This window comes from Trichosurus vulpecula, chromosome 5 (genome assembly GCF_011100635.1).
Source record: "Trichosurus vulpecula isolate mTriVul1 chromosome 5, mTriVul1.pri, whole genome shotgun sequence".
In the NCBI taxonomy this organism is placed as follows: domain Eukaryota; kingdom Metazoa; phylum Chordata; class Mammalia; order Diprotodontia; family Phalangeridae; genus Trichosurus; species Trichosurus vulpecula.
Window position 1 is genome coordinate 150,984,431 of NC_050577.1, and position 26,104 is coordinate 151,010,534.

Below are 26,104 nucleotides of genomic sequence, written 5' to 3' on the forward strand. Positions count from 1 at the left end.
TGACAGTCCCATTGTATTCAACCAAGGATAGTCTCATCTTATTCAGTATATGGAGTGGCCAGTTTTAGAAAGATCTTTAACAAGCTGGAGAGTGTACCGAGGAAGGGAACCAGCATGATATAGGACACAAAACCACATTGAATGAAATCCTTTGGAAGAAATGGGATTTTAGGTTGCTGAATATTTGGGGTAAGGGAGGGAATATGATAGCTTTCTTAAAATAAACGAGGACTGCCCTATGCAAATCATTATGATTGGTTTTATTTGGTCACGGAGAGAAGAGTCAATGAGTGCCAAGTCAGAGAGTCATATTTTTGGCTCAGTAAAAGGAAAATACCAAATAGTAAGAAAATGGAATGGACTGTGTAACTAATTTTAGTGAGGATGATAGAAAACAGAAAACTAGTTCAAAGAGAAGACAAATCACTGGGGGCAGGCACAAATGTATTTTTGACCAGATTTGGGATTTCATTAGCAAAGGAAATTCTTGGTAAGAAAACTCCCTCTTCCAGTCCAGATCAGCTCCTGCTCTGAAACTCAGTCTTAGAAGACCGCCAGAAGCACTGAGAGGTTAAGCCTGGATATATCCAGTCAGCAAGTATTTGTCAGACATGACCGAAAGAACAGTTCCATCCATACTGCCATGCTGTCTTCTGAAAGCTGGAATACCTTTATCACTCTTTGGACTTGAAAACACATGGAAGAACTATCTTTTCCAAGGCTGAGATTTTTTTGCTTAACCTTGGAATTAGACTCACAGGGAGCCGGCAGATGAGATATGTACTATTTTGCCAAATTAAAACTGGGCTACTGCATATTGGTGGTTATTACAATGTCATGAGAATTCCCAGAGATACACAGAGGCTCATTTTCACTAGAGTACTTGTGCCAAAATTTACTTAGGGCTTTTCATATTTAAAACCTTCCAGTGGACTTTTTTCAAGGTTCTAAGGAACCTTCTTCCACGTCTGTTGTTCCAATTCTTAAAACAGTTGATTCATAATTGTTTTTCAATTGTTCAGTCATGTCTGACTCTTTGTGACCTAGTAGGACATACCCTCCATGGGGCTTTCTTGTCAAGTAAATGGAATGGTTTGCCATTTCCTTCTCCATTGGATTAAGAAACAGAGGTTAAGTGACTTCCCCAGCGTCACAAAGCTAGTAAGTGTCTGAGGCGGAATTTGAACTCAGGTCTTCCTGACTCCGGGCCTAGCACTCTATCCATTGAACCACCAAGTTGCCTCTAGTTAATTCAATACATATAGACAAATGTTATTCCAAGTCTCTAAACTAGTATCAGGAATTTTTAAACAACTCAAACCTTTAAAATGGAAACTAGCTTAAAAAAGATAATACTGTGACTGAAACCTCAACAGCAACTCTAACTTCTGTACTTTGGCCGACAATTTCAGAAAGATTTTATGATACATGAGACATCAAATGAGCCACGAAAAGTTTATTTGGTTGAGATTTCTCCAGTGTCATTTAATATACCTTATAATAACCTTTACTAAACAAAAATGTCTTTTTATAAGACAAAAAGTGAGTTATGCATAATACAAATGTTAGTAATAACAGTCACTCTAAAATAATACTGAAATAATCACTTTAGAGTCCTGTGCTTAAAAAGCACAATTCATTAAAACAGCATACCCCAAAATGAAAGCACATAGTACATACTTAGAAAAATCCATTTATCAGACAGAAGACGACTTGCTGTTAACTGAACCAATTTTCCTGTCCTAGTCCAACAGTAAGACCCTAGATATGGAGCTGGAAGGGCCCTTACAGATCCAGCCTCTGCTTTTCAGATGAGGAAACTGAGGCTTTAGTGACTTGCCTAAGATCAAACAGGGAGCAGATGGAAGAGCAGGGATGGTACTCAGGTCCTCTGATTCCCGTTGGTGTTCTTTCAAGTCCCATGTATTGGTAGGGTACTTTTAAAGTAACTTCACATCTATTAATTGATTCGATTCTTAAAATAACCCTGGGGAGATTGGAATGAATTTATCCCTATTTTGCAAATGAGGTTTGTCAGACAGGTTAAGTGATTCATCTCAATTTCAAATCCTGATAGTGGAAGACACTGGAATCCAGGTATATGCTAGATATAGATTAAGACTATTCTTAGGTTGTGTTACAATAAAGCAAAATACTGCAGGGACTAGACACAAAGGGGTGATTTTATTCACTTTGAGAATAAAACATCACACAAATTACTGGTCACATTTATTTTGCACATTAGTTAAAGTGACTTTATTTTGTTGATTTTATGAAAGCTATTTAAATTTTAAACATTGTGATATATTTTTAAACATTACTCTGTAGCTTTCACACATCAAAATTCCCTGATTCTTAAGTTCTGTACTGTTCACTTGAACTCAAAGCCAACCAGAAAATTCTCAATCATTTGAATTAAGGATATTTTAACAAACTTGGACATTTTAGCTCACGATAATTTTTTCAATTTTTCGAGGATTCAAGTGTAAAATCATAACAGATTTCTCTTTGGGTAATAATCTCATGCCACACTATCAAGAGTAGATGAATCTGAATTAGCTCTCCAGGAATGGAGTCCTCAAGGGCTTCATTAGTGTCTTAGACCAAACTCTCAAGGTCTGTCCTTAGGAATTTTGGAATTCACTGTGTGACATGGGAGACACTGGCATAGGACCACCTACCATGGCATGCCCTCATCAGAAAAGGTGTTATGCTCTATGAGCAAAGCAGAATAAATAGCTCAAAAGAAACGTGAGATGCACAGATTTGAACAATCCATTCCAAATGTTCACGTAGATTATTTGTGCCTGACCTGCAGCAGAGCATTCTGAGCTCAGATTGGTCTGATCAGCCACAATCAGATATATTTTAAATTGACTCTAACACAGTGACATCGTTTTGGTACTTTTCAAGAATGAAGGACAACAACCAGCCACCAGACCAGAAAGTCACAAAGGATTTTCCAGATATCTTCAGGTTCCTTGCTTCAGTGCATACTCTGATTGGTGGATCCCATCCTTCTAGTTTCATTTTACTGCTCAAAGTTATAAGAAATCCTGGAAATCTTCATAGATTCTACTTCTTTCCCTTGGTTACTATAAATGGCAAAGAGACTATACAAGCAAACAGCCAATCAGAACCTTAGTTTTATTTTTGCCAACAGGAACAACATTCCTAAATGAATTTTCTCTCTCTGCCCCAAGGCTCTACAGCCACCACTGTAATTAAGGAGTGAGAGTCCCAAATATGGCAACAGGTCAAAACCACTTGTCTTGCTCACAGACTGCAACACTGAGTTATTCCTCACAGTGTTTTGTTTTGTTTTTAAATACAAGGCCAATCAAAGTATAGTAAGTATTTTTGCAACTTTCTCTTTCACATCGACATCATGGTGACATGATAAGGATAGCAGTTTCTCGGTACACTCTGTAGATTCTCCATATAGTAAAAAGAAAAGAGAAGTGTTATTAAACTGATGCTGGGCAAATGCGTTGTCTTTCTGCTTTATACTGTCTTTTAAATTTGCAAAGAGTGTAAGGACACGAAGAAGAATTTCCTTCTCCATGTTTCCATCAAGGAGGAAAATCAGTGATGATGGCACCTAAAAAATGAAATAATTATTACTTTTTAAAATCAAAATTTAGGATCCTAATATACAATCATATTTTTTATATATCCTGGTATGTAACAATTATATTATAGTATTTAAAATTTTACTAAGATAACTAAAAATAATTTTCCATTTAATTCACAAGAAAGCCTTTTTATGCATATTTGTTCCTATTTGTAGCCATCTCCAGGGTGGGGAAGGAAAAAAAAAAAGGAAAGAAAAAGAAATTTACACGATAATTTTATTATGTATTTAAAAGGAATAGCAAGTTGTACATGACAGATTTGCAGTTTCATGTGCAATCATCTTTTTATTATACTGTGTTTTGGAAATGCTTGTTTTACTTCTTAAATTAAAAAAGGAAAAAAAAATCTTTTTATGATATGATTCCTCAGATACCTGTGGCAAAATCTTCTAGGGAATTTACATTTTATACTGTTTGAAAAGAAAGGCTTGATATAAAACTTTAAAATGCTGTATGTTCTGAGAATCAGGATGTGGTTTAATTTTGGGGAGGGAAAAATCCATGTTGTTTTAAAATATCTAATGTGAAATTTCTTTTTGAAAAATTCATCACTGAGTGAACCAGAAGGTTTTATGAAAACATGTCATGTCTTAAAGCTCATAGTGAAAAAAATTAAATTTTATCTTATGTGCATTAAACTATTAATACAGGCTTCTTTCAGGGAATTATGAAATGGCACAACCAAGTACAATTTCATACAAACATTATATATATATATATATATGTATATATATATGTGTGTGTATATATATATATATATATATATATATATATATACATATACATATATAAAAATATACATATACTTTGTTCAAAATAATACCTCTCCTATACTTATTCACAGAATGGCCTGAAATTTCAGTATTATGGTTATTTTTCAGGTGATCAATATTGACTGATTTCATTACTTAATAGCTTCTTGGTGATTAAATACATATGTTCTATAGAGCTTAAAACAAAATAAGTATATAAAATATTTACCTGTACATTGAGAAGTTCTTTTGTCATGGCTGGATTTGCTGACAAATTCAAAAGCACTTTTAAAGTCTGAATCTGAAATGAGAATACTTGTTTATCAATTTTAGACATCTGAACTTTAGAGGAATAGGAAGAAATCTTATAAACTATATAATAATGAGGAACATAAAGAATTAGTATAGATCTATAACACAGTCAGCTTCCCATGAACATAATCTGAGACTAGCAATGTATTATTGTATGTTATGTTAGCTAAGTAGTAGGATGAGGGCATTTTTGAGCTAAAATAGCTCAGTAGAGACATTAGGTATAAATAGCTTAGATACGAAGTGGTTATTAATTCTTTATTTTATACATAGGAAAACTTAGGTTCAAAGAATTTAAACATTTACCTCAAACTGAAATGGCTATTGGCAGAACCAGGCCAGGCACCTCATCTCTTATTCTTTAAAAGTCTTCCGTCTGATTTATGCATCAATAGTTATTGTGCATGATGCAAATAGAATTCATGTGCTTACATACTCTGACCTATTTTGAAAATTTAGCTCCATTCCAACAATAGTCTATTACATTACAAGAGTAAATTAACTGTACCTGTGTGAAGTCCAGAAAACAGGGGTTACACTACAGACTGCACATTGTTCTAATCCCCACAGAATACTTACTAGCTAAACTAGCATCAAGCTACAAGATCATAATTTCTTTTCATGGAAAACAGGAAACGTCCTTGGACTACCACAGAATTTTGCAGTAAGACATACTCTGTATCCTCAAAAGTTTTTTTTTATGCTTTAGAAAGAGCAGTGGGTCAAAGGAGAAACAGTGGAAAAGTAGGTGACATGGTGCTGGCTAGTTAAAACACAAGAATTATGCTTCCTGTTCACTGTACAGTGGTTAGACCTTTGGGTCAAATCCATGTGACTCCCATTTCTTCCTTGACATCTGACAAAAGGATGAATGAATGATCCACTCCCTACCCTAGTCCCATCCTTGGTAGTCTCATTGAGTTTTTAGATTCATTACCTCAAATCTGGTCTACTGAAGCAGATCTCATCGTTTCTATCCAGTTTTCCCACCAATTCATCCTACAAATTAGTGGCTGATTAATTTTCTAAATGAATACCTCTGATCATGTCATTCTCAAAGTTCTCTGAGAAGCACTCATCCTAGCCACGCGTATTCCAGATTTGGTTTAGTCCCATGACTCCCAGACTACTCAACCTTTTCCCAAACATGCCTCTTCCAGTGGCCTCCGCCACTCCCATCCCCCCTCCACCCCAGTTTCCTTTTAGGTTTTGTCTTCCCCATTAAAATATAAGTTCCTTGAGGTTAAGAATTTTTTGTTTTTTGAGTTCTATTTACAGAGCTTAGCACAATGTCTAGCACATAATAATGACATCACTATGCAGCCAACTTGGTGATAAGTCCCTCTGAATTTGGCTAGATAGGCAGTGGGACTTTTGTGGAAGCAGAGCATTGCACACATACAACTTTTGTGATCTTGGGTAAATTACTCATTCTTTGAACCTTTGTTCCTCTATGTAAAACCCTGCCTTACCTATTGCACGGGATTGCTGTGAAGATCAGATGAGAGAATGTATGGTCAAGTACTTGGAAAATTCTAAGAGCTCTAAGGAATGAAAGGGGTTATTATTGTCTTACCAACCAAACTAGGTTGTCAGCCCCTGGAGGGCAGGGAACACATCTTAAAGCATCCTTTGTATTCTCCCAGCATCTACATAGCTTAGTGTCTTGAGATAAATATGTGTGATGAACTGAATTGACCTCAGTGTATAAACAAACACTGTCAAAAAAAAAATTTACTTTTTAAAAAAGTGAATTAATTTTTATCAATGCTAGTACTAATTAAATTGGGATCTTAGGAACAGGGCCTTCTTGGCCTTCAAAATACAGTTCCAATATAAATGTATGTAAATGATGTAAAAACAAAAGACTCCAAAATGAACTTTAACACATGAAACAGGTAGGAAAGAAGTAATGGACATCTTTTTTTCCTCTAATTTAAATTTTCTCCCCTTTTTATTTATTCATTTATTTATAACATTTTTTTGAGGGGTGAAGGCAGGGCAACTGGGGTTAAGTGACTTGCCCAAGGTCACACAGCTACTGTGTCGAATGTCTGAGGCCAGATTTGAACTCAGATCCTCCTGACTCCAGGGCTCGTGCTCTACTCACTGTGCCACCTGGCTGCCCCATAACATTCATTTTTTAAAAAAAATTTGAGTTCCAAATTCTCTTCCTCTAGCCCCTCCTCAACTCATTGAGAGGGCAAGCAATATACCCAGTAATGAGTATTTTATTAGTAATTTGGTGCCTAATTATAAATGTAGCTTTTATTACCTGCTAGGCAATGCTACCTTGGAAGAAGGAGGGTGAAGAGGATAACAGTAATGATGGAGATGATGCTAAGGTAACACAAAGCACTTGGAGGTTGGTAGGATCCTTTACATGTCACCTAATTTGATTCTCAAGGCAACCCTGTGAAGTGGATACTATTATTATCCTCATTTTACAGATGGGGAGGCTGATGTTGAGAGGCTAAGTGACCTGTGCAGGTACATACAGCTCACAAGTGTCTGAGGCAGGATTTGAATGTGGGTCTTTCTGACTCCATGTACAGAGCAATCAGACTGTTTAATGGAAAAAGCTCTGGACATGAAGTCAGAAAGACCAACATTGAAATCCTGCCTCAGACACTTGTGAGCTGTATGTACCTGCACAGATCACTTAGCCTTGATATGCCTCAAACTCCTCATCTGTAAAAGGAGGGGGCTGGATGTGATGATTTTTAAGGTTTCTTCTTGTTCCAAATCTGTGATCTACTGATCTTATAATTTACAAAATGATCACAAGAATTATCAGTACTTGGGGAGCAGACAGGATTTTTAAGTAACATATACATTTAAAATCTATGACATTAATTTAGTTGTTTGCGCATCTAGACTAAATAATTCTATTTTTTGCTTTGTTTTGCAAAACAAGCATAGTCTACTGACTATAACATACCTTTGAAAAGGTATCTATTTGCATGAAAACCTTTCACAACCACTTTGCAAAATGCTATAACTTGAATTTTTAAACAGGTCCATATCCAGAGATCCCCTTCCTAAGCACATACCCTAAGGAACACAAAGACAGGAAGAAAAGTTATAACAACATACTTTGTTGTAACAAGGAACTGGAAACAAAGTAGATACCACACTGACTAGGTAATGGTTCAGCAAATTGTGGTACATGAATGCGACAGAGTTTTACAGGGAGGCATGGGAAGACATAAACTGCTGGCAAGAGAAAAAAGAACGACCAGGAAAACAATATGCATAATCACTATAGTAATGTTAATGGGAAGAATTATAAAAAGTGAACCTAACATGGAATAATCACACTGACTAAGCTTGGCCGGAAGGGACACGAGAACTCACCATTTTACCTTCTTTCTAGAATTAAGGGGATGATGGGTATGGAGCACTGTAGGTGCCATCAGACTAGATTTATGTGTTGGTAAGTTTTGCTCAACAGCACTTTCCCCTTCTATTTCTTTTTTATTGTTTGTTCTAAGGAATGGCTCTCTGGTAAGGAGTGGGGGAAGAGATATATGGAGACATAAAGCTGATATAAAAACCACAGCTATCAGCAAGTTTCTTGTCTATAGAACCTAAATATCAACTTTCTCATTGCTCATGCAACTCTGGAAGGATAAAAATATTCAAAGTAGGTGTTCCTTTAAAACAAATACCACTTAAACTCACCTGTTTAGATGAGTTACGTGAACTACAGAAATTTCCTACTCGTTCCATAACAAAGCAATAACGTCTTGTGGGTTAGAACACCAGACATGGGAAAAAATAGCTTTTTACAAATCTATCCTTGTATAAGCTAATCATATCCAACAATAAAAAGTGGCAGACTGGAAGGGGGTGATAGTCTTCCTACTTTAGAAACTGTGGAAGTTTAAGGAGAGATGATTTAAGGAAAGATAATTCTCTCTAGAGACCTTCCTCTGGCAAAATTTCCTAGAAATGACCTGAATGCCTCCTGCTAACAGTAAGTACCTGTTTCAGAAAACAAAACACAGAAAACCCCCAACTTGTCTTTGACATCAGTTAATTACCATACTTTGAGGAAAACAGCGACAAAAGTTTATAAAATATGATAAGGAATGGTTCTGTTCATGTGAAGCAAACTCAAGCTGCAAAAGATTTTTCAAAAAATCACTCCTATGGATGGATTAAGGATTAGGCTTTCTTTTGTGCAAATCAACGAATCAAAGCAAGAATGGCATAAGGGAAAGAGTTCTTGATTTGCAGTCAGCAGACCTTAGTTTGAGTCCTCGCTCTGTTACCCACCTACTTTGGGAAGAGCACATCCCCCTCTTGAGTCCTCCATAGGGAGCTGGACTAGATAATCACCAGTCACTTCAAGAGTTAAATCTATGATCCCAAGACCAGCATAGGGAGAATATTTGATCAGGGAAACATCAAGTATGACATCACATGGGTTCACCTTAGGTAATACATAGTTTAAAAAAACTGACACAACTGAATGACATAGAAGAGATAGCTATGAATAGTACCAAGGTCATAACTGAAGAACAGATAATTCATGACACAGTGGAAAGGGCAGTGGCCTGAGAATCAAGAGAGCTGAATTCTACTCCCACTTCAATTTGTTTTGGCACCCTGGCCAAAGTACTTCTTTTGTCCACTTCCCTTAATGGTTAAATGAAAGGGCTGAAAAGAATGGTCCATGAGGTCCCTCTTGGCTCTACCATTCATGAAGTACTGTCGTCTTAGTTTGAAGCTGGGTTGCTGAACACTTCCACGCTCCTGGGTGGGTTCTTGACTGGCAAAAACTGCCCTCTTGTAGTAAAGGAAGGATGGTTATTTCAAGCATTAGGAATTCTAATTTTCCTTTCGTACACATCACATAAACATTCATTATTTCTATTCCAATGATGGTGACATGGGCTACTAGTAAGGTTTTAATTACCCAAAGACAAACAGTATCGTAGGTCCAATGGGGAAAGTTTATCCAACATCCTAGTGGTAGTTTGTCCAATAGCTAGGTATCCAACTCAGTGCTTGTGAAAGAAGTTGTATTTCAAGAGGTCATTTGCAAATTAGCTATTTGAAACTTAGAACGTATTTTTTTCCTTAAAGATATGTTAGAAAATATGATTAGGTTCCAAAACGGACCTCACAAGCCAATTCCCATGCCTTACTGTGGCACTGAGGTCCTTGAAAATGATGCCAGCAGAGTACAAATTTTGGCAGGAATGCTGGAAGGTTTAGTTCTGGCAACAGCCTGTGCCTACCTAACTACATTTGGAGAGGCTCATTACCAGAAGGTTGGCCAATAAGTAATGAATTTTTTTGGCTAGTGACTCATGACAGATGTAAACTTGCAATAAAGTAAGCAGAAAGAAATACTGTGCTATCAACTTTGTCTTTCAAAATCATAAAATCTGTTTTGAAACAGAGACACAGTGTTCTGTGCCCTTGGCCTAACTGGCCTGGAATATTGATCCATATGGAAGGACTAGAAGGACCTCAATGGGAGCCATGTCCATTCCTTAATTTCCAAACCTAGTATTAGAACCCAGGAAGGGGGGAGGTAGACAGAGAAAGGGAAGCCTTAACTCCAAGAGAAAAAGGGCATGTAGGGTGACAGAAGATTGCTAAATAGGCTTGGACAAAAATGTATTGTCCTTGATACAATGAAGAAAGGGGTAAGATTGGCAGTAGAGGGATGAATCTCTGTAGCTAGACAGGCAGCTACATAAGTCAGGCAGCTGAGTAAGAGCGAAAGCACATAGCAGAAGACAAAATAATTTGAGAGGGAGAAGAGGGGGGAGGATCAGGATTTAGAAGGAGAAGGGACTTAGATCATTTGGTCCAAGAGCAGCACAGCCAGCATTTGAACCTGGGCGCAGAAAGAGCTTCCCAAAGGGCCAACGCAGTTGACAAAGAACCAATAGGGATGCCCAAGTTATAATGGGGAAGGTGAACAGGAAGTGGTTGGCAGCAAGCGGGAAGAAGGGGAGAAAAAGGAAGGGAATTCTTGTAGGTTTATAGCAGCTAATGAGACTTTCAGGGCTGCTATATCAGTGACAGAGAGGGGGAACAAAGGGAGAAAGGCAGCAATAGTATTAGGGAACAGGAAAAGGGAACTAGGGAAAGTTAGAAAGTGGTAAAGATGGAAAGGCCAGGCTGGCATGGCCTCTCTTATCTGTGACATGTGTAGGAAGGTCATGAGATACCTGTACATTACAGCTTAGTTCCATCTAACATTGGGTCATGGTTCTGTTTAAGATCCTTTCTAAGTGGATTTGTCTGTGGAAAGTTATGATAACAATCTGGTCTCATCTGTAAATCATCTTGAAGACAATATATAGGAAATCTCACAGAGGTGATCTCGGAGGCCATCCATAAAGAAATTCTTCTACAACATAATCATCAGGTGACCAGTCTTTGTGTGGGCACCTCAAGTGAGGGAAACCCACTACCTCCCGAGGAAGCCGATGCCACTTCTAGATAGCTCCAGATGTTAGAAAGTTTCTACTTACGTCAAACCCAAATTTGCCAGATAGCAGCTGCCAACCATCCAACTTTTGGAGTCAAATGAACATGACAGTCATTCAAAAATCTGAAGGTAGCTATCATATCCTGGTCTATTTCTCCTCTTCTTGAAGCTAAAAATCCTCAGTTCCTTCAAACACATAAGACGCATGACCTCAAGGCTCATTATTATTTTGGTTGCCCTTCGGTTTTTTAATATCCTTTTTATAAATATGGTGCCCAGAATTGCATACAATACTCCCAATATTGTCTGACTAGGGCAGCATGTCAGGGGACTATCACCTCTTTATTCCTTCATGTTCTGCTTCTCTTAATAAGCCTAGGTTCTCATTAGCATTCCTGGCCATTTTATCAGACAGCTAATTCACAGTGAACCTTCATGCCACTAAAGCTCCCACATCTCTAACCATGCTCACTCCATCTTGACTTGTGAAGTCATTTTTTTTTTAGGCCAAGTGTAGAACTTGACATTTATCCTTGATAATTTACATCTTATTTGATTTGGCCTCAAGTTCTAGCCTATCAGGATATTTCTGAATCCTAACTTTGCCATCCAGGATTTTCAGTCTCTCCCAGCTTTGTGCCACCTTCCTATTTAATAGGAATTCCATCTTCACCTTTATCCAAATTAGTGATAAACATGTCAAGAGGCCCAAGGGCAATCATGGATCCCCGGGGCATTCCACTGAGGAGTTTCTTCCAAGTTGCCAGTCAACCAATTCTGAATCTACTTTGTTATATTACCATCTAGCCCACATCCCTCCATTTTGCACAAAAAAGAATAATGCATGTATGAAACTTTCATTTGGACCAGTGAAATCAACAATCTACAGATGAGGAAATGAAATCTCAATTAAGATAAGCAAGAATTTGATTTTAAAAATAATAGTTTCATACCTTGGTGTTTTCATTTCCCACAGATAACAAATCAAAGAGGCCTGAAATTGAATTGGCAATTAAGTGCTGATAGTCATTGGTGACTGTCATGTTTGTTAACAATCTCAGGCCAGCCAACTGTAGATCTGAATTCAAGGGAGATGAGAATGTCTCCTCACAGACTTGGCTGAGGAATACCTGGAGAAAAGAAAGAAAAATGAGAACCTTGGAACCTCAGAAATACTACTGAATTTCATCCAGGATAAAATGAAATCATCCTCAATTGTTTGTGCAAAGAAGTTTTCTCAGGTGTCTGCATGACAGGCCCCAATTACTGTGTAGAGTTCCTTAAATGAAGGATTTCCAAAGCCCTGTTTTGGTAAACAAAAAATGGGCAAAATAGGGCAGCCTTCTGTCTCCTTTTTCAGGGATAAAAGAAGGAAAAACCAAGTATTCTTTTAATTCACTCAGTCATGTGGGATGTGGGATTAACACAGCCTCAAAATATTACTGTTAGCAAAAAAAAAAAAAGCATCTCTAGGGCCTTTCAAATTTTTAGAAAGAATCCAAAATTATCCTGACAATCTGCTCTATTCTATGAACGATTAAATTACAGCCAGAATAACTTAGAAGTCAAACTTCCTATAGTAGAAAGATCTCTAAGACTCTTAATTTTTCTGTGCTTTACATAGAGGTCGAGTCTAAAAAATTTTTATAAAGGACATTAACAAGCTGGAATGCATTCAAATGAAACATATCAGGATAGCAAGAGGGCCTGAATCTATGTCATAGAAGAATATATGGGGAGGATGTGGCTTTCATAAAGCTTAAAGTAGGTTCAAGAGAAATCTTCAAAGTATTTAAAGAGCACTGGAAGGCTAAGAGATCCCACTGCTAGGAGGGACTTCAAGGAGGTCAAAGACAGAAACAAATATTCTATATATAACAAAATGTTCAAAGCAGCTCTTCTTGTAGCAAAAACTGGAAATAAAGTAGGAGTCTAGAGGTTGGTTAGGCAAACTATTAAATAAACACAAAGGATTATTGTAATATGAGAATTTAGAGAAACATTGGAAAATTCATTAGGAAAATATACAAAATATACACAATGACAACAATATGAATGAAAAGAATAACAAATCAAAGCTGGACGTTTTATAATAATGAAAATCTTGGCCACAGAAAAGAGATGAGTAAATATATCTGGTGCTTGTTGTCAGACTTGGTCAGTATGTATGTTTTACTTAATGAATTTTTGCCCTTTTGTTACAAAGGAAGGCTCAAGGTGGAGGAGGGAGGGGCATATTGGGAAACGACAGTCATGTGAAAACAAAGGTATCGATAAGTTCTTCCTTATAGCAGGAGGGAAAAGAATAAAGGATTTTCAATGGAGGAGGGTTGCAAATCTAGATTTGGAAGGGACTTTAGATAAGGTCATCTAGTCCAAACTCCCTCATTTAACAAATGAGGCAACTAAGGGGAGAAATTCCCATGTTATGAAGGTAGCAGAGGAATAAGTGGCAAAGCTGGGTTTGAACTCAAGGTTTCTAATTCTCTTTTCTTTGTTCTTTTTACATGAGGATTGGACTTGATGTTTGGACCCAGAGGACAGAGTGAGAAGTAGTAGGAAACTGCAGACAGGCAGGTTTCAGGTCAACAGAAGGAAGACGGCTCTAACAGAGCTGGCCAAAACTAAAATAGGTTACCTCGGAGGACAGTGAATTCTCTATCGATGGAATTTTCAAGCAAAGTCTGGTTAACCATTTACTGGAGATGTTATAGAGGGTATTTTTGTTCAAATATAAATCTGACTAGATCAACTCCAAGATAATTTTAAATATTTCTATATTTGAGAAGAGGCTTTAGAATTATCTACTTGAACCTTCGCATAATAAAGCCTCAAAAAACTAAATGACTTCTCCAAATCAGCATAGCTAGTTAGTGATAGAGACATCAATAGGATCCAGGTCTCCAGTCTGGTGCTTCTGCTACCATACCACATTGCCTCTAATACCAAAAACCTTGAGAAATTTTATTTGCAGGCCCATTCTATTTCATTAGTGCTCTACGCCATATCAGTTACCTTCAAAACCGGAGGGCCTCTCATCCCTTATTACTGATATATAACACACTTCTCTAGAATTTTGGGGTCCACATATAGTTTTTAAAATATTTTCCCCCAAATCTTTAAAAATGTGATCTATAAAATTTTCGTTACTTCCAAATCCCGTATTTCTCAACATTTGTAAAAATCAACTTTAAAATAAAGTAATCCACATGTATTTTCAATTATTATCGTTCAAATAATTATTTATTCCTCTTAAAAGCAAACAGCTCCCCAATTCACAATATTTCTGGTGTCCTTCTCTAACCCTGGATTAGTTTCCTTTCAAACAGGCAGATCACTTTTTAACCCAACTAGAACATTCTCCAGGCTCTAAGATGATGCCTGGTTCCATCCCTCTGGCTGGCCTATTCTCCAATGGGTTCCTTTTGACCTCCTACAGGTAAAGTACTTGGTACACAGTAAGTAAAAGCTTGTTGATTGACCATGATTTCCCAATAAAATTACACAATTTATTTTTATGTCTTTTTAACCTTTTATAATTTTTCCTTGTGTTTTAATGTCACTCACCTTAATTTCCTTCTGATTCTGAATATTCATACTTAAGTTATTTAGTGCGTTTAAAGCCTTCTCTTTAATTTTGGGGTTGGGATCTTTCAGTATGTTTCCAATAACTAAGAGACCATCCAAATTACGAATAATATCCTAAAAGGGAGAAAATAAGATTACGATTTCACCAATTTTTTTTTTTATATTTAGCTCCTCTATCCCTACTTTTTTGGATTTCATTTAACCTATCAATTCTCCCAGGGTATTCTCCAAGACTATTAGAGGGAGTTTCCTACACCAATGAAATCACAGTATAGATAAAAGAAAGAATTCAAGCTATTGGGTGAAGCAGTGGATAGAACACTGGCCTGGAGTCAGGAAGACCTGATTTCAAATCCTGTCTCACACAGGACAAAAGCTGTGTGACCCTGGACAAGTGACAACCTCTGTTTGCCACATTTTCCTCAAAAGTAAAGTGGACATAATAATAGTACCTATCTCCCGGGATTGTTGTGATGATCAAATGGGATAATTGTAAAATGCTTCACACAGTGCCTGGCACTATTTAAATGTTAGCTATTAAGTGACTGTTCTAATACAGGGCAAATAATTTTCCATAGTCACCTGTACCATGTTATCCTTCAAAACACTGCTGTGGAGTATAAACTAAATGTGATTAAATTCCACTAGGTGGTGCAATGGATAAAGCATTGGGCTTGGAGTCAGGAAGACTCATCTTCCCCGAGTTCAAATATCGCCTCAAGACACTTACTAACCGTGTGATCCTGGCTAAGTCATGTCACCTTGTTTGCCTCAGTTTCCTCATCTGTAAAATGAGCTGGAGAAGGAAATGGCAAACCACTCCAAAAAACTTTGCCAAGAAAAGCCCAAATGGGGTCACAAAGCATCAGAAATGACTGAAACAACTGAACAATAAATCTTGAAATAGATATTTCAATTCCTTTGTTACAAGTAAACCTGGAAAATTACATGACTCGCCCAAAGGATTCTTGGTTTGAGAACATATTAAGCACCCTCCTGGCTCCTCTACCGAAAGAAAAATCAATTGCTTCAACTGCTTATAAGTGGAAAAATCCCACAATACATGCTTCCCAGAATATGCCAACAAGAAAAGAAATTAGCAAAATATTTCTTCTGTCATAAATAAGTTTTAATGAGTGAATAATGCCATTTATTTAACAAGTAAACCTTTACATACATAAAATGATGAGGAGGGCAGCCAGTTTTTTTACTTTGCTCTCTTTAAATCTTAATAGGTTGGAAATAGACTTCTTTCCAGGGGGTGAGTGAGGAGAACTGGGCTGGACCAAGACACGATTTAAAAATCGACTATAAGTCGATTTTCTATTCTGGGAAGTCAAAAAAGGAAATATATAATGAGAAGAGACTATTTCAAGTTAGGCTTTTTAATACTGCTGGGAAGTGTACTACTTTCAGAAGCAGCTTCCAGGAGCCTTTTCATTCAAATGAATAAACCATCAGGCACTGACAGATACAACAGCTTCCTGGACGTATTGATCTGTTTGCAGACCTACAACTTGCAGTTGCTAAAGTAGCAGAGACCATAAACTATATGATAGATTCACTGTTTCTAGTCACAAGTTTATAGATCTCGAGCTGGAAAGGCTCTTAGAAGTCACCTAGCATATCCTACTCCCATACATTTTTTTTTTAAACCGAGGCCCAGAGAGATTCTGTGATCTGGTCACATGGGTACAAAAGAAACTTGAGATGTGGAAATTTAAAGAATCCACCCCAAATGTTTACATGGTCTATGGCAGCATTCCAAGCTCATATTGGTTTGCTCAGTCACAGTCGGACACACCGTAGCTTGACTCTAGCATAGTGATGTCATTTTGGTCCTCTTCAAGAACGAAGGATGACAACCAACCACCAACTAAATGGTGCAATCAGGATTTGAACACAGGTCTTTTAAGGCCACACTGATCATTCTTTCCACTGAGTCATGATACCTCATGGCCAGCAGATCACTTAACAGCTACTGCTTTCATTTTTCTATTAAAACAATAGAAATTTTTAAAAGATAAATATTTCATGTAATTGAGGGATAAAAAGGACAGCAATTCTGCAAGAGATGCATATAACTTAAATACATTAGTGACTAAATTTGAGGAGATCTGAATCCTAATGGTCTTAGGATCACCAAATGCTGCAGGTGCAACGGATCTTAGATTTGATCTATAACTTGGCACTCCTCCCCCACCCAAATTTTACAGAGGAAGAAACTGAGGCCCAAAGAATGGAGGTAGCTTATACTCAGACAACAGCAGAACTAAGACTAGAAGGATTCAAATCTCCTGACTCCCAGTCTAGTGCTTTTTCTTCTTAGAAGTATACTGCAGACCATGAAAGTGGCAAATTTCAAAAAGCTCTATTCTTTATATGACATTGTGAAATGTAAGGAATTAGGTGAGCATGAGCTAGGGTGAACTAACACAAATATCTTGTGATTTTGGGAGTCCCATAAAGCTACTGTCTAACAACCCTGAACCAGGTTTTCAGGGGGGAAGAGAAGCTCCTACATCTGCTCAATAATATCTATAATGGTAGTTGGGGCCCTAGGAAGAAATTCCTTCTTGAGGTTAGTAACTTGGTTGATCATGAATCTCAGAAGGAGGAATGCCTCCTGTTACCATGGTAAGAGTTGCATCTTCTCTAAATTAGCTCCTACCTTTGTATCTATGGATAGAATTTAGGAGGTCCAAGAACTTTGATGGGAAGAAAAATTACATCTTTATTTTCAGTAACATCTAACTGAAATTTAGCATTTCCTTCAATTACAAATTTAAAAAAAAGTAATATGATCATGAGAAAGGGTCCATAGATTTCACCAGACTGTTAAAAGGGCACATGACACACACATAAAAAGATTAAGAAGCCTCACTCTAGAGGCCCAATAAGGCAGGCAATCTCCAATGAAATAAGTAAATTTTCTAACCTGGCTGATTGTATTGTGGAAAAGGTATAAGAACAGATTACTTACTTGACTGACTGAAAAAGCAGCACTGTTACCCAGTGTAATCAAAGCTCTTTCACGAATTAAAGGATCCTCAGTCGACTCTAGCAAGCAAATGAGTTTTTTAAGATGCTGAGCATCCAGTATACTAGATGATTTGGTACAGTCATTCTCTGTCAAGTGTATAGAAAAAAAAAAGAAGAAAAGGAAATAAAGTCAATTAGATTTATGGGATACTCAAACTATTGATTTCCGACTATTCGAAGACCAGGTCAACCATGAAACAGTGTCAGTAACTAAGACAGATGGAAGCATAACTTTATATAAAACTTTATTTTAGAAACCTTAAACATGCTGCTTCTCTGATTCTTAAGGTTTCTACTTTGATTCTGTCCTCTTCTCAACTCATATATGTCACCAGGTTATATAAGGAGATCGAATATTATCTCCTTTAATATTTTCAGTCACAAAACCTAATTTTGCAAAATCTGATTCTATGTCTATGCAACATACACATTTTTTCTAAGATGGCTTATTTTTTTAAATTATTACACTCTATTTAACATTCATTAACAAAATTTTTGAGTTTCACATTCTCTTCCTTCCTCCAGTCCTTCTTGCACCCATCGAGAAGGCAAGCAATATAAGATGGCTTATTGTTTAGAAGAAGTCTGTTGTTTATTTGAAGTTGGCTATTTCTAAAGCTGCTAAGAATTATACAATTTGGGGGCTACGTAGGGACACTGACTCAACTGCGGATATTCTAGATGTCCAGTGACCAGCAAAGCAACATACTGTCAAAGAGCTGGACCTCATCAATACTGAAATTTTTGTAATAATGAAACTAGAACAGAAAGGAAAGATGCAGCTAGATTGGAATAGGTTGTCTTTGGAGAGGCAAAGAAAGAAGTTGGTTTCATTGGTGTCTACTATTTCATGTGGCATTTATTAGTCACCTCTTGCAGTGCTCACAATGAGTGTAAGTAAAAGGAGTACCATGAATATAAGTGTAGCTTATGTACCAACACTAGTGACAGAGGATGAAGAGGTGAAGAAATTCAAGGAAGACTCAATCAACGGGTATTTATTAAGAGCCTATTATGTACTAGGCACAGTGTGAGGTGAGACAACACAAGTATCATAAGTACAAAGAACAAAACAAAACCTACTTGCAAGAAGTATAATTCTAATAATGGGGCAGACAAGTACATGTGTAAACATGTACAACATAAAGAGATAGTTAATAAATACAGACATATACAAAGCAGTTAAATACAAGGTAGTTTTGGGAGGGAGGACATTAGAAACTGTGGGGCAAGTCAGCATCTTAAATTAAGACAGAGAATTTGTGAGGTAAGGCATGGAGAAGGACCAGTGCAAAGATGGGAGATGTGTGTCTAGTGTGAGGAACAGAAGAAAGCCAGTTTGACTGGATCAGAGTGCAGGAGGGGTTGGAAAATTAGTTTCTAAGAACTTGCTAAAGTCCTCTAAACCAAGTCAACACAACTGATAATTGGTTACTCTAAAGGGAAGGCAGGCAATGGAAAAATTACTTAATTAAAATTAAATTAACTAAAAATCTAATTACCAACTTCCTGTAGAAGTTTATATTAAACTGCTCCCACAAGGAGGACAAAAGAACACAGAAAACACCTTAGTTAGAGGACCCTTGCTAAGCAGACACATGGCTAAAGGAAATGCTAATTTAGAATGTAAACTCACTGGTGCAAAAACATCATGGTTAAAAAGGAGAAAATTGTGTACTGGGAAGGCAAAACGACATAGTTATTTGATAAGATATTAGTAGCACCTCCTTGTAAAGCAGCAAAAAGCAGAAAGGCAAACACAAGTCTTCAAACAGATGGGTCTAAACTACAACTAAGCTCCCATCATAACAAGAGGATCCCTAGATGAATGAAAACAAAGGTGAAAAAAGAAACACTGATCAGTGTTTCTATCATGATCTATTTCTTCCAACTGAAATTGTAATCATCACATTTAGATCCTAACCTTTCGAGAGCTATGATAGGAAACCGTGCAAACACATAAGGAGAAGTCAGGAAGAGTAGCTGTACCTCATCAAAAGAAATTGATTCTGGAGGTGATGCAAACTGGGAAGTGGATCAATTATCACCTTATGTTTGGCATCAAAAGTTTTTTATAACCTGACCCCTCTCCATCTCTCCAACCATCATTTGTTTTTCCTTGAAAATGCTATAACAGAACTAAACAGAAACCAGTAGGCAAAACTCCCACCTGGATTTCCAATCTTCTTATTCACTCACACACTCTTCAATTCCTTCATCCATATAGGGCCTAAATGCTGTTCTTTCTCCAGCCTAGGTGGCTTTGAATTACCTGTCCTGTATGTCTGCCATGCTTTCCCTCCTCACCTCGTCCTTGGTTTCTTTCATGACTCATATCACCTTCTGCAGGAAGCCTTTCCTGTGTCCATTTAGCTAATGATAAGAGTAGCTAATACTTACATATACCTCTTTAAGGTTTCTTCTCAAACTTCTTGTTACTCATCAGATACAATTCAACTGCAATTACTCTCTTCCAAGTTACCAGTGTCTTAATAAATACATCTCATGTGTTTTTCTCAGTCTTCATCCTCCCTGACCCCTGCACTGTTTGACACTGTTGACCATCCTTTCCTCCTGGATACTCACCATCCTCAGTTGCTGAAAATAATGTGTACCATCTATAAAAACTCTTTATTTGCATATTTGGGGGAAAAAAAACCCCACAACTCCGGAGTGTGAACTTTCCAACCTGCTTTAACAATGTTCCCAATGAAATGTCTGACTGAGTTTTGAACTTGTTTGTTAAAAATAGAAAAATGCAACACGCTCCAATTAGTTTGCAAGAACAACTAACTGACATCAGGGAAGATGGAAATTTACCGTTGAATTTCAATAAAAAACCTCTGCATAGTTGGGTAATAGATAGAACAATAATGATTTAGTGGGAACAGCCAACAATATATTTGTTTCATTTGAATCTAGGTGCCTTTGTGAGGTTTCTTTTTGTGCTGACAACTGTTAAAACCAAATTTTGAAACAAATTAAACATAGAACTAGAATTTCAAATCACTGCATCACAAGGTATTAAAGTAAAAAAAAATTCAAAAGTAATTTAGATATTCGATTCTGATGCTTGCTTTAGAATAAGTATTATTAGTTTTACTGAGAGCAAATAATTTTTTGTACTATAAATAAAATATTTTCAAAATGTTCTCCTTCAATCCTTTTAAAATCTCTATTCTGTAAAACTGTATGTAACCATATGGATTATGTAACTACATGTAACTATATGGATTATGTAACTATATGTAACATATGTAACTATGGATTATATAATTTATAATTGCATAAACATACATTGCAAGTAGATAAGTCTTAGGTTTTGTGGGTTTTTTTTTTTACTGATAGAGTTGCATGACCAGAAAGTTTAGACTGTGCCATGAAGCTGGAAGGCCTGCCCACTCAGTCAGTCCATCAGTAGATCTAGCCAGAACAGTTGCTGTGGGCACATGAGTTGAGAGAAGTGAAAAGGAAGATTTGGATGGACTGCATGAGGAAAGTTACAGAGATTTTAATGATCTCAAGCTGCTTCCTGGCACGACAGCCTATTTTTCAACACAGATATCCTCCCAGTGAAGCTATATGGTTGCAAATCTTGTACCGTAATTTCCTGAGGACAGTGATTTCATCCCCTCCAGTTGATAGAGAGATACATGGTGAACACAAGTAGGCTGCAGCATATATCTAATGCTGGCCTATGTGCTAGAACTGGCAGAAAGAGTGTCATTCTGGAAATGTATGACTGGAAGAGAGGGTGAGTCACAAAGAAAGACGGAGGGACAGATATCTACAAAACTCAGCTCCTGCCACTTACAACTTCTGTGACCTTGGGCAAGTTTGGGCCTCAGTTTCTTCAAATATAAAATGGAAGTTGGACTGGATGGCCTCTGGGGTCCCTTCCAATTATAGACCTATGACAGCTGTCATATGGCCACTTAACTAGCTAGCTACTTCCTGATGATTTCTACTGAAGTGGTCTCTTTGGCAATAATCATTCCTCCAAAAGCCAGGTAGTACAGTGGATAGAGCTCCGGACCTGGAGTCAGAAAGACCAGAGTTCAAATTTAGCTTCAGATACTTCCTACCTTGTGACCTTGGTCAAGTCACTTAACCGGTCTGCTTCTGTTTTCCCAACTGTAATGTAGGGATAACACCTAGCTCCCAGGATTGTGGGGGTGGGGGGAATCAAATGAGATATTTATAAAGCATTTACCACAGTGTTTGGTACATAGCAGGTTCTTAATAAATGCTTATTCCCTTTCCAAAGTGAAATGAGCCTTCCAGAATATCATGTAGTACCTTGAAAATTCAAACATTAGTCAATGAGAAATTTTTAAAAGATTTTTATTCATTCCTTCATATCCATAATAGCATTTTTAGTTCAACAACAAAAACACTTCATTTAAAATATCCTTCTTCATCAGCACAGAACTATCCCATCAATGCGCAGTGCAACTCACCCACACCTGACTTTGTGCAATTCTTAACCATGTTATTCCACGGATACTTCACAGAAGAATGGCTCAACATTTTAAAGGTCACTCTCTATGTGATCTCAGGTCTTTATGTTAATCTCAGGTTCATGAACTTCTTGTTTTCCTTTTAATGGAGATACGTATATTTCAACATAATTCTTTTGCTCTGTAGTTCTATGTATTTTATTTTGCAAACCTGGAAGCACTATTCTAAAAAAGGGCCTACGGACTTCACAAGATTGCCAAAGGGTCCACCACACAAAAAAGGTTAAGAACCCCTCCTGCTCTTAAGACTTCTGACATTTTGTAGGTACCAGTTCAGTACTGGGGTCGACCTGCATCCTCAGACTGCAGAGCCATCAATCTTTCTTCTATGAACAAGTCATTTTAATGTCAGTAAATAAGCTTTTCCAGTTATATAATGGGACAAAATCACTGACCCGACAGGGAAAGCGAATCAAGAACGCCAAAGTGATTTGTTGTTGTTCAGTCATGTCTGTCTCTCTGTGGTATTTTCTTGGCAAAGCTACAGGAGTGGTTTGCTCTTTCCTTCTCCAGTTCATTTTACAGATGAGGAAACTGAGGTAAATAGGGTTAAACGACTTGCCCTGGGTCATAAAGCTATGTCTCTGGCCAGATTTGAATTGAGGAAGATGAGTCTTCCTGACTCCACACCTGGCACTAAATCCATTTCACCACCTAGTCATCCAGTTTAAAAAAAAAAAAATTAAGTGATAGAACAAAACATCATGAGAAGGAGAAATACAACGTTAAGGAAATAATGTTATTTCTATTACTTCTGAGAAATATTAGATTTTCTTCAGTAGCTCTGAAGTCATATCAGCTTAACATTACTGTCTATCAGGAAAATTCAGTTAATATCCAGACCCTTACGCGTGGCTTTCAGTCAAAGAGAAGAGAGTAAGTTTGTGGTAAAATATAGGAGATATTATTAGTCAGACATAGTGGAGTAAGTTACTGATTATATGTATACCTATGTATCTCTATCTGTAGCTAGGATAAATTGGAGAAGATCTCAGAGGAAAGGCTTTATTACTATTGATGAGGGCTGAGAAAGGCTTCCTGCAGAAGGTGGAATTTTAGCAGAGACCTGAAAGAAAGTCAGGCTTCCATAAATTCAAATTTTTTTTAAACAACCACCAAAGCAGTGGCAGAAATTTAACCCTCCCCTCCCCACTTTCATCACCAACTAGAGAGGTTAGAGCTGGGTAGCCAAATCCAGAAAAAGGAGGCACCTCGTTTGAACCTCACAGCAACTCCCTGGGAAGGATGCTATCACTTCCCCCTTGTACAGTTAAGGAAGCAAGCAAGCAGAAGTGAAGCTGCTTGCCCAGACTCACAAGGCTCCTAAGTGTCTGGGGCTGGACTTGAACTTGGCTCCAGGGCCAGCGTTCTCCCTGCCGCGCCGCCAAAGTGCGTCGCGGGCATTTCACTCCACGGGCTTCTCCTCCAGGCCGAGTTCCCTCCCCCGGGGCTGCAAACCCCATCCACCCGTGGGCTGCCCAGGCCTCCGGCACAATGGAGTGAAGGAAAGCGCGCGCTGGGTTCGGTCTCTCCTGCCCTCCCCCCAATCCCAGGTCTCCCGGGGTGGGAGGCGGGGGACGCTCACCTGCTGGAGGGGAGGGGCTAGACGTGACGCGGAGTCCGGAGCCCCGCTGGGGGAGCGTCCTCCCCGGCCCCGCGGGGCAGCCTCGGCTCTCGCCCGCAGCCGCAGTCTTCCTGCTCATTTCTTTCCCCCAGGTCAGTCGGTAAACGCAGTAACAAGCGCTGGCCCCGAGCACCAGGCCCGCCACCCAGCCGGCCTCCTGGGCTTTGCCCATGCTGTCCCCTCGGGGCCCGGTTACTGCCCAGGGTGCGAAGTTACTCCCTGGGAATTAGGGCCGAGGGTCCCAGCAGCGTGCACCCCAGCTAGAGCACGTGTGAGCGCGTTGTCAATACGCGTGCGCGCGGGGGCGGGCTCAGCAAACGAGGAAAAGGGATTTCAGTTCCGCCTCCCCTCCCCCCGACCTTTGGCAGGCTAGAAACCCCATTTACCTTATGTGCAAATCTGTTTGCCCCAGTCAAGGAGATGCACGCCGCCCCTGACATCATAGGCAGCTGCGATAACCCTCAGGAGCTGTATGCACGCACGCAAAAATGAGGATTTTTATTTTGTTTTACTTGTGGAAGAAGCTAGGGGTTAGAATTTGTCGTGGAAGTTGCATGCGGGCATTTACCTACCTCGATGCAGACTCCAGATGATTCCCCAGCTGACACCTCCAAGAACAGCTCTGCGAGCTTTTTCAGGTTGAGGGAGAGAAGTGGAGAGGGAGAGATTTCCCTCCACTCATTAAAATGGAAGGAGGGCAGAAGAGGCATGTGCCAATCCACTTAGGAAGATGCCCCAGAAGTCGGAATCCATGGATAGATTGCAAGGGTTCATGAACGTGGTTTGGGGGAAGAAATTTCATTATAATTGACTTTTGTAATAACTATATTTTATTCATACATTGAAATATATTATCCTGGGAAGTGGGTCTATAAGCTTCACTAGATTGTCAAAGGAGTTCATTACACACTACAAAAGAAGCCTGAAACTAGAAGGGGCAGGCAGGTTAGCTTAGCACAAACATTCGTATTCTTCATTTCCAGACCTTATTTAAGAAACTATGCCCTAGACCTAGAATGGAAAGGGACAATGGATTTGGAGTTGGAGAACTGGCCTCAAATCCTACTACTAGCATATGCCACCTGCCTGACCTTGGTTAAGCCTTTGTAAGTAAGAAAGATTTTGTTAACCTTTCTAGAGTTCACTTTCTCAGGATTCATGGCCATGACAATGTCCAGTTTCCAGGTGTTAGATGATAACTCTCAGAATAGCCCCAAGGATCCTAGATAGTAATTCCTAGAATCACAGTGATAGGTCTATCACACCTTCACGATGAGATATAGGGTGTGTGTGTGTGTGTGTGTGTGTGTGTGTGTGTGTGTGTGTAACATAATTGATATTTACTATATGCAGAATGATGATATTGCTGAAGTTAACCTGTGAGCTTAATGTTGGCAAGATGCCTTCTTTGCCTGTTGCCCTGTAGAGCAAGTGGGCACTGGTTAGTGAGTGGGGAATCTATGGGGAACCCGTAGGGGAATCTGTGTGTGCCTTGACCAGCCTCCATCAAGGCTTGAAGGAATTTAGGGGAGTGAACAAGTTGTGCCTGTCTGATTGATCCCATTGAGATGTAGGGGGTAGTTGCCCCTCCTTCTCACCTGCCCCTTAGAGAAGAGTGATTAGGAATGCTGTAGGAGTTGGTGCTCCCATTATCAGCAACCCTTCTGGGAAGACAAGACTAGAATAAAGTAAGATTATTAACCCCTCCGAAGCTGTCTTACTTTGTGAGCAGATGAAGAGTGAACATGTTAGAGGCTGGAGTCCAGAAACTCTAGTGCCTCCTGTGTGTTATCTGTGAAACAGCCTTTAACCTCCATCTCTGAGCATTGCACCTGGCATTTAGTAGCATTGAAAGGAAAATTCTTCATCTGGGCTTTCACCCTGACTAAGGAGGCAAAACTCAGGGCAAAGAGAATTAAAAGGATTTTATTATAAGTATGTCAAGGTAGCAACACGTTGAGAGGTTGATTACTGGAGATCAGCCATGTCTTCAAGGCGGTAACTTTATGGGTAACTTTAAGATAATCCAGAGAGGTCTGCCTCAGCAAAAGAGGAGGGGCCTTTGAATCTGTTTCTCCTCAAAATAGCAAGAATATGACAATTTGCAGATAAAAGTAAGTGGAATAAGACTAAGTGATACAAAAACTTAAGACTTTGTCTCCTTCCCCACCAGA

The 26,104-nt window shown here is 38.5% G+C and overlaps 1 protein-coding gene across 1 annotated transcript; it reads right to left on the reverse strand.

Moving 5' to 3' along the window:
* Positions 1 to 1,441: 1,441 nt before the first annotated feature.
* ARMC10 (armadillo repeat containing 10) lies at positions 1,442 to 24,215 on the reverse strand. Its single transcript, XM_036762123.1, has 6 exons — positions 23,892 to 24,215; positions 17,728 to 17,873; positions 14,724 to 14,858; positions 12,110 to 12,286; positions 4,617 to 4,688; positions 1,442 to 3,601 (listed from the first exon to the last, which is right to left on the reverse strand). Exons 1-6 carry the CDS (start codon positions 24,100 to 24,102, stop codon positions 3,341 to 3,343), a joined length of 1,002 nt encoding a protein of 333 aa, XP_036618018.1. The 5' UTR covers positions 24,103 to 24,215; the 3' UTR covers positions 1,442 to 3,340.
* Between the last annotated feature and the right edge of the window lie 1,889 nt (positions 24,216 to 26,104).

Bases quoted from the DNA above. Each gene is read 5' to 3' on its own strand.
- ARMC10 (XM_036762123.1), bottom strand. From the start codon at position 24,102: ATGGGCAAAGCCCAGGAGGCCGGCTGGGTGGCGGGCCTGGTGCTCGGG. The intron at 14,859-17,727 runs GTAAGTAATCTG...TCTCCCTTTTAG, and splicing joins CTGCTTTTTCAGTCAGTCAA to GATATTATTCGTAATTTGGA. The intron at 12,287-14,723 runs GTGAGTGACATT...TCTTTTCTCCAG, and splicing joins AGAATCAGAAGGAAATTAAG to GTATTCCTCAGCCAAGTCTG.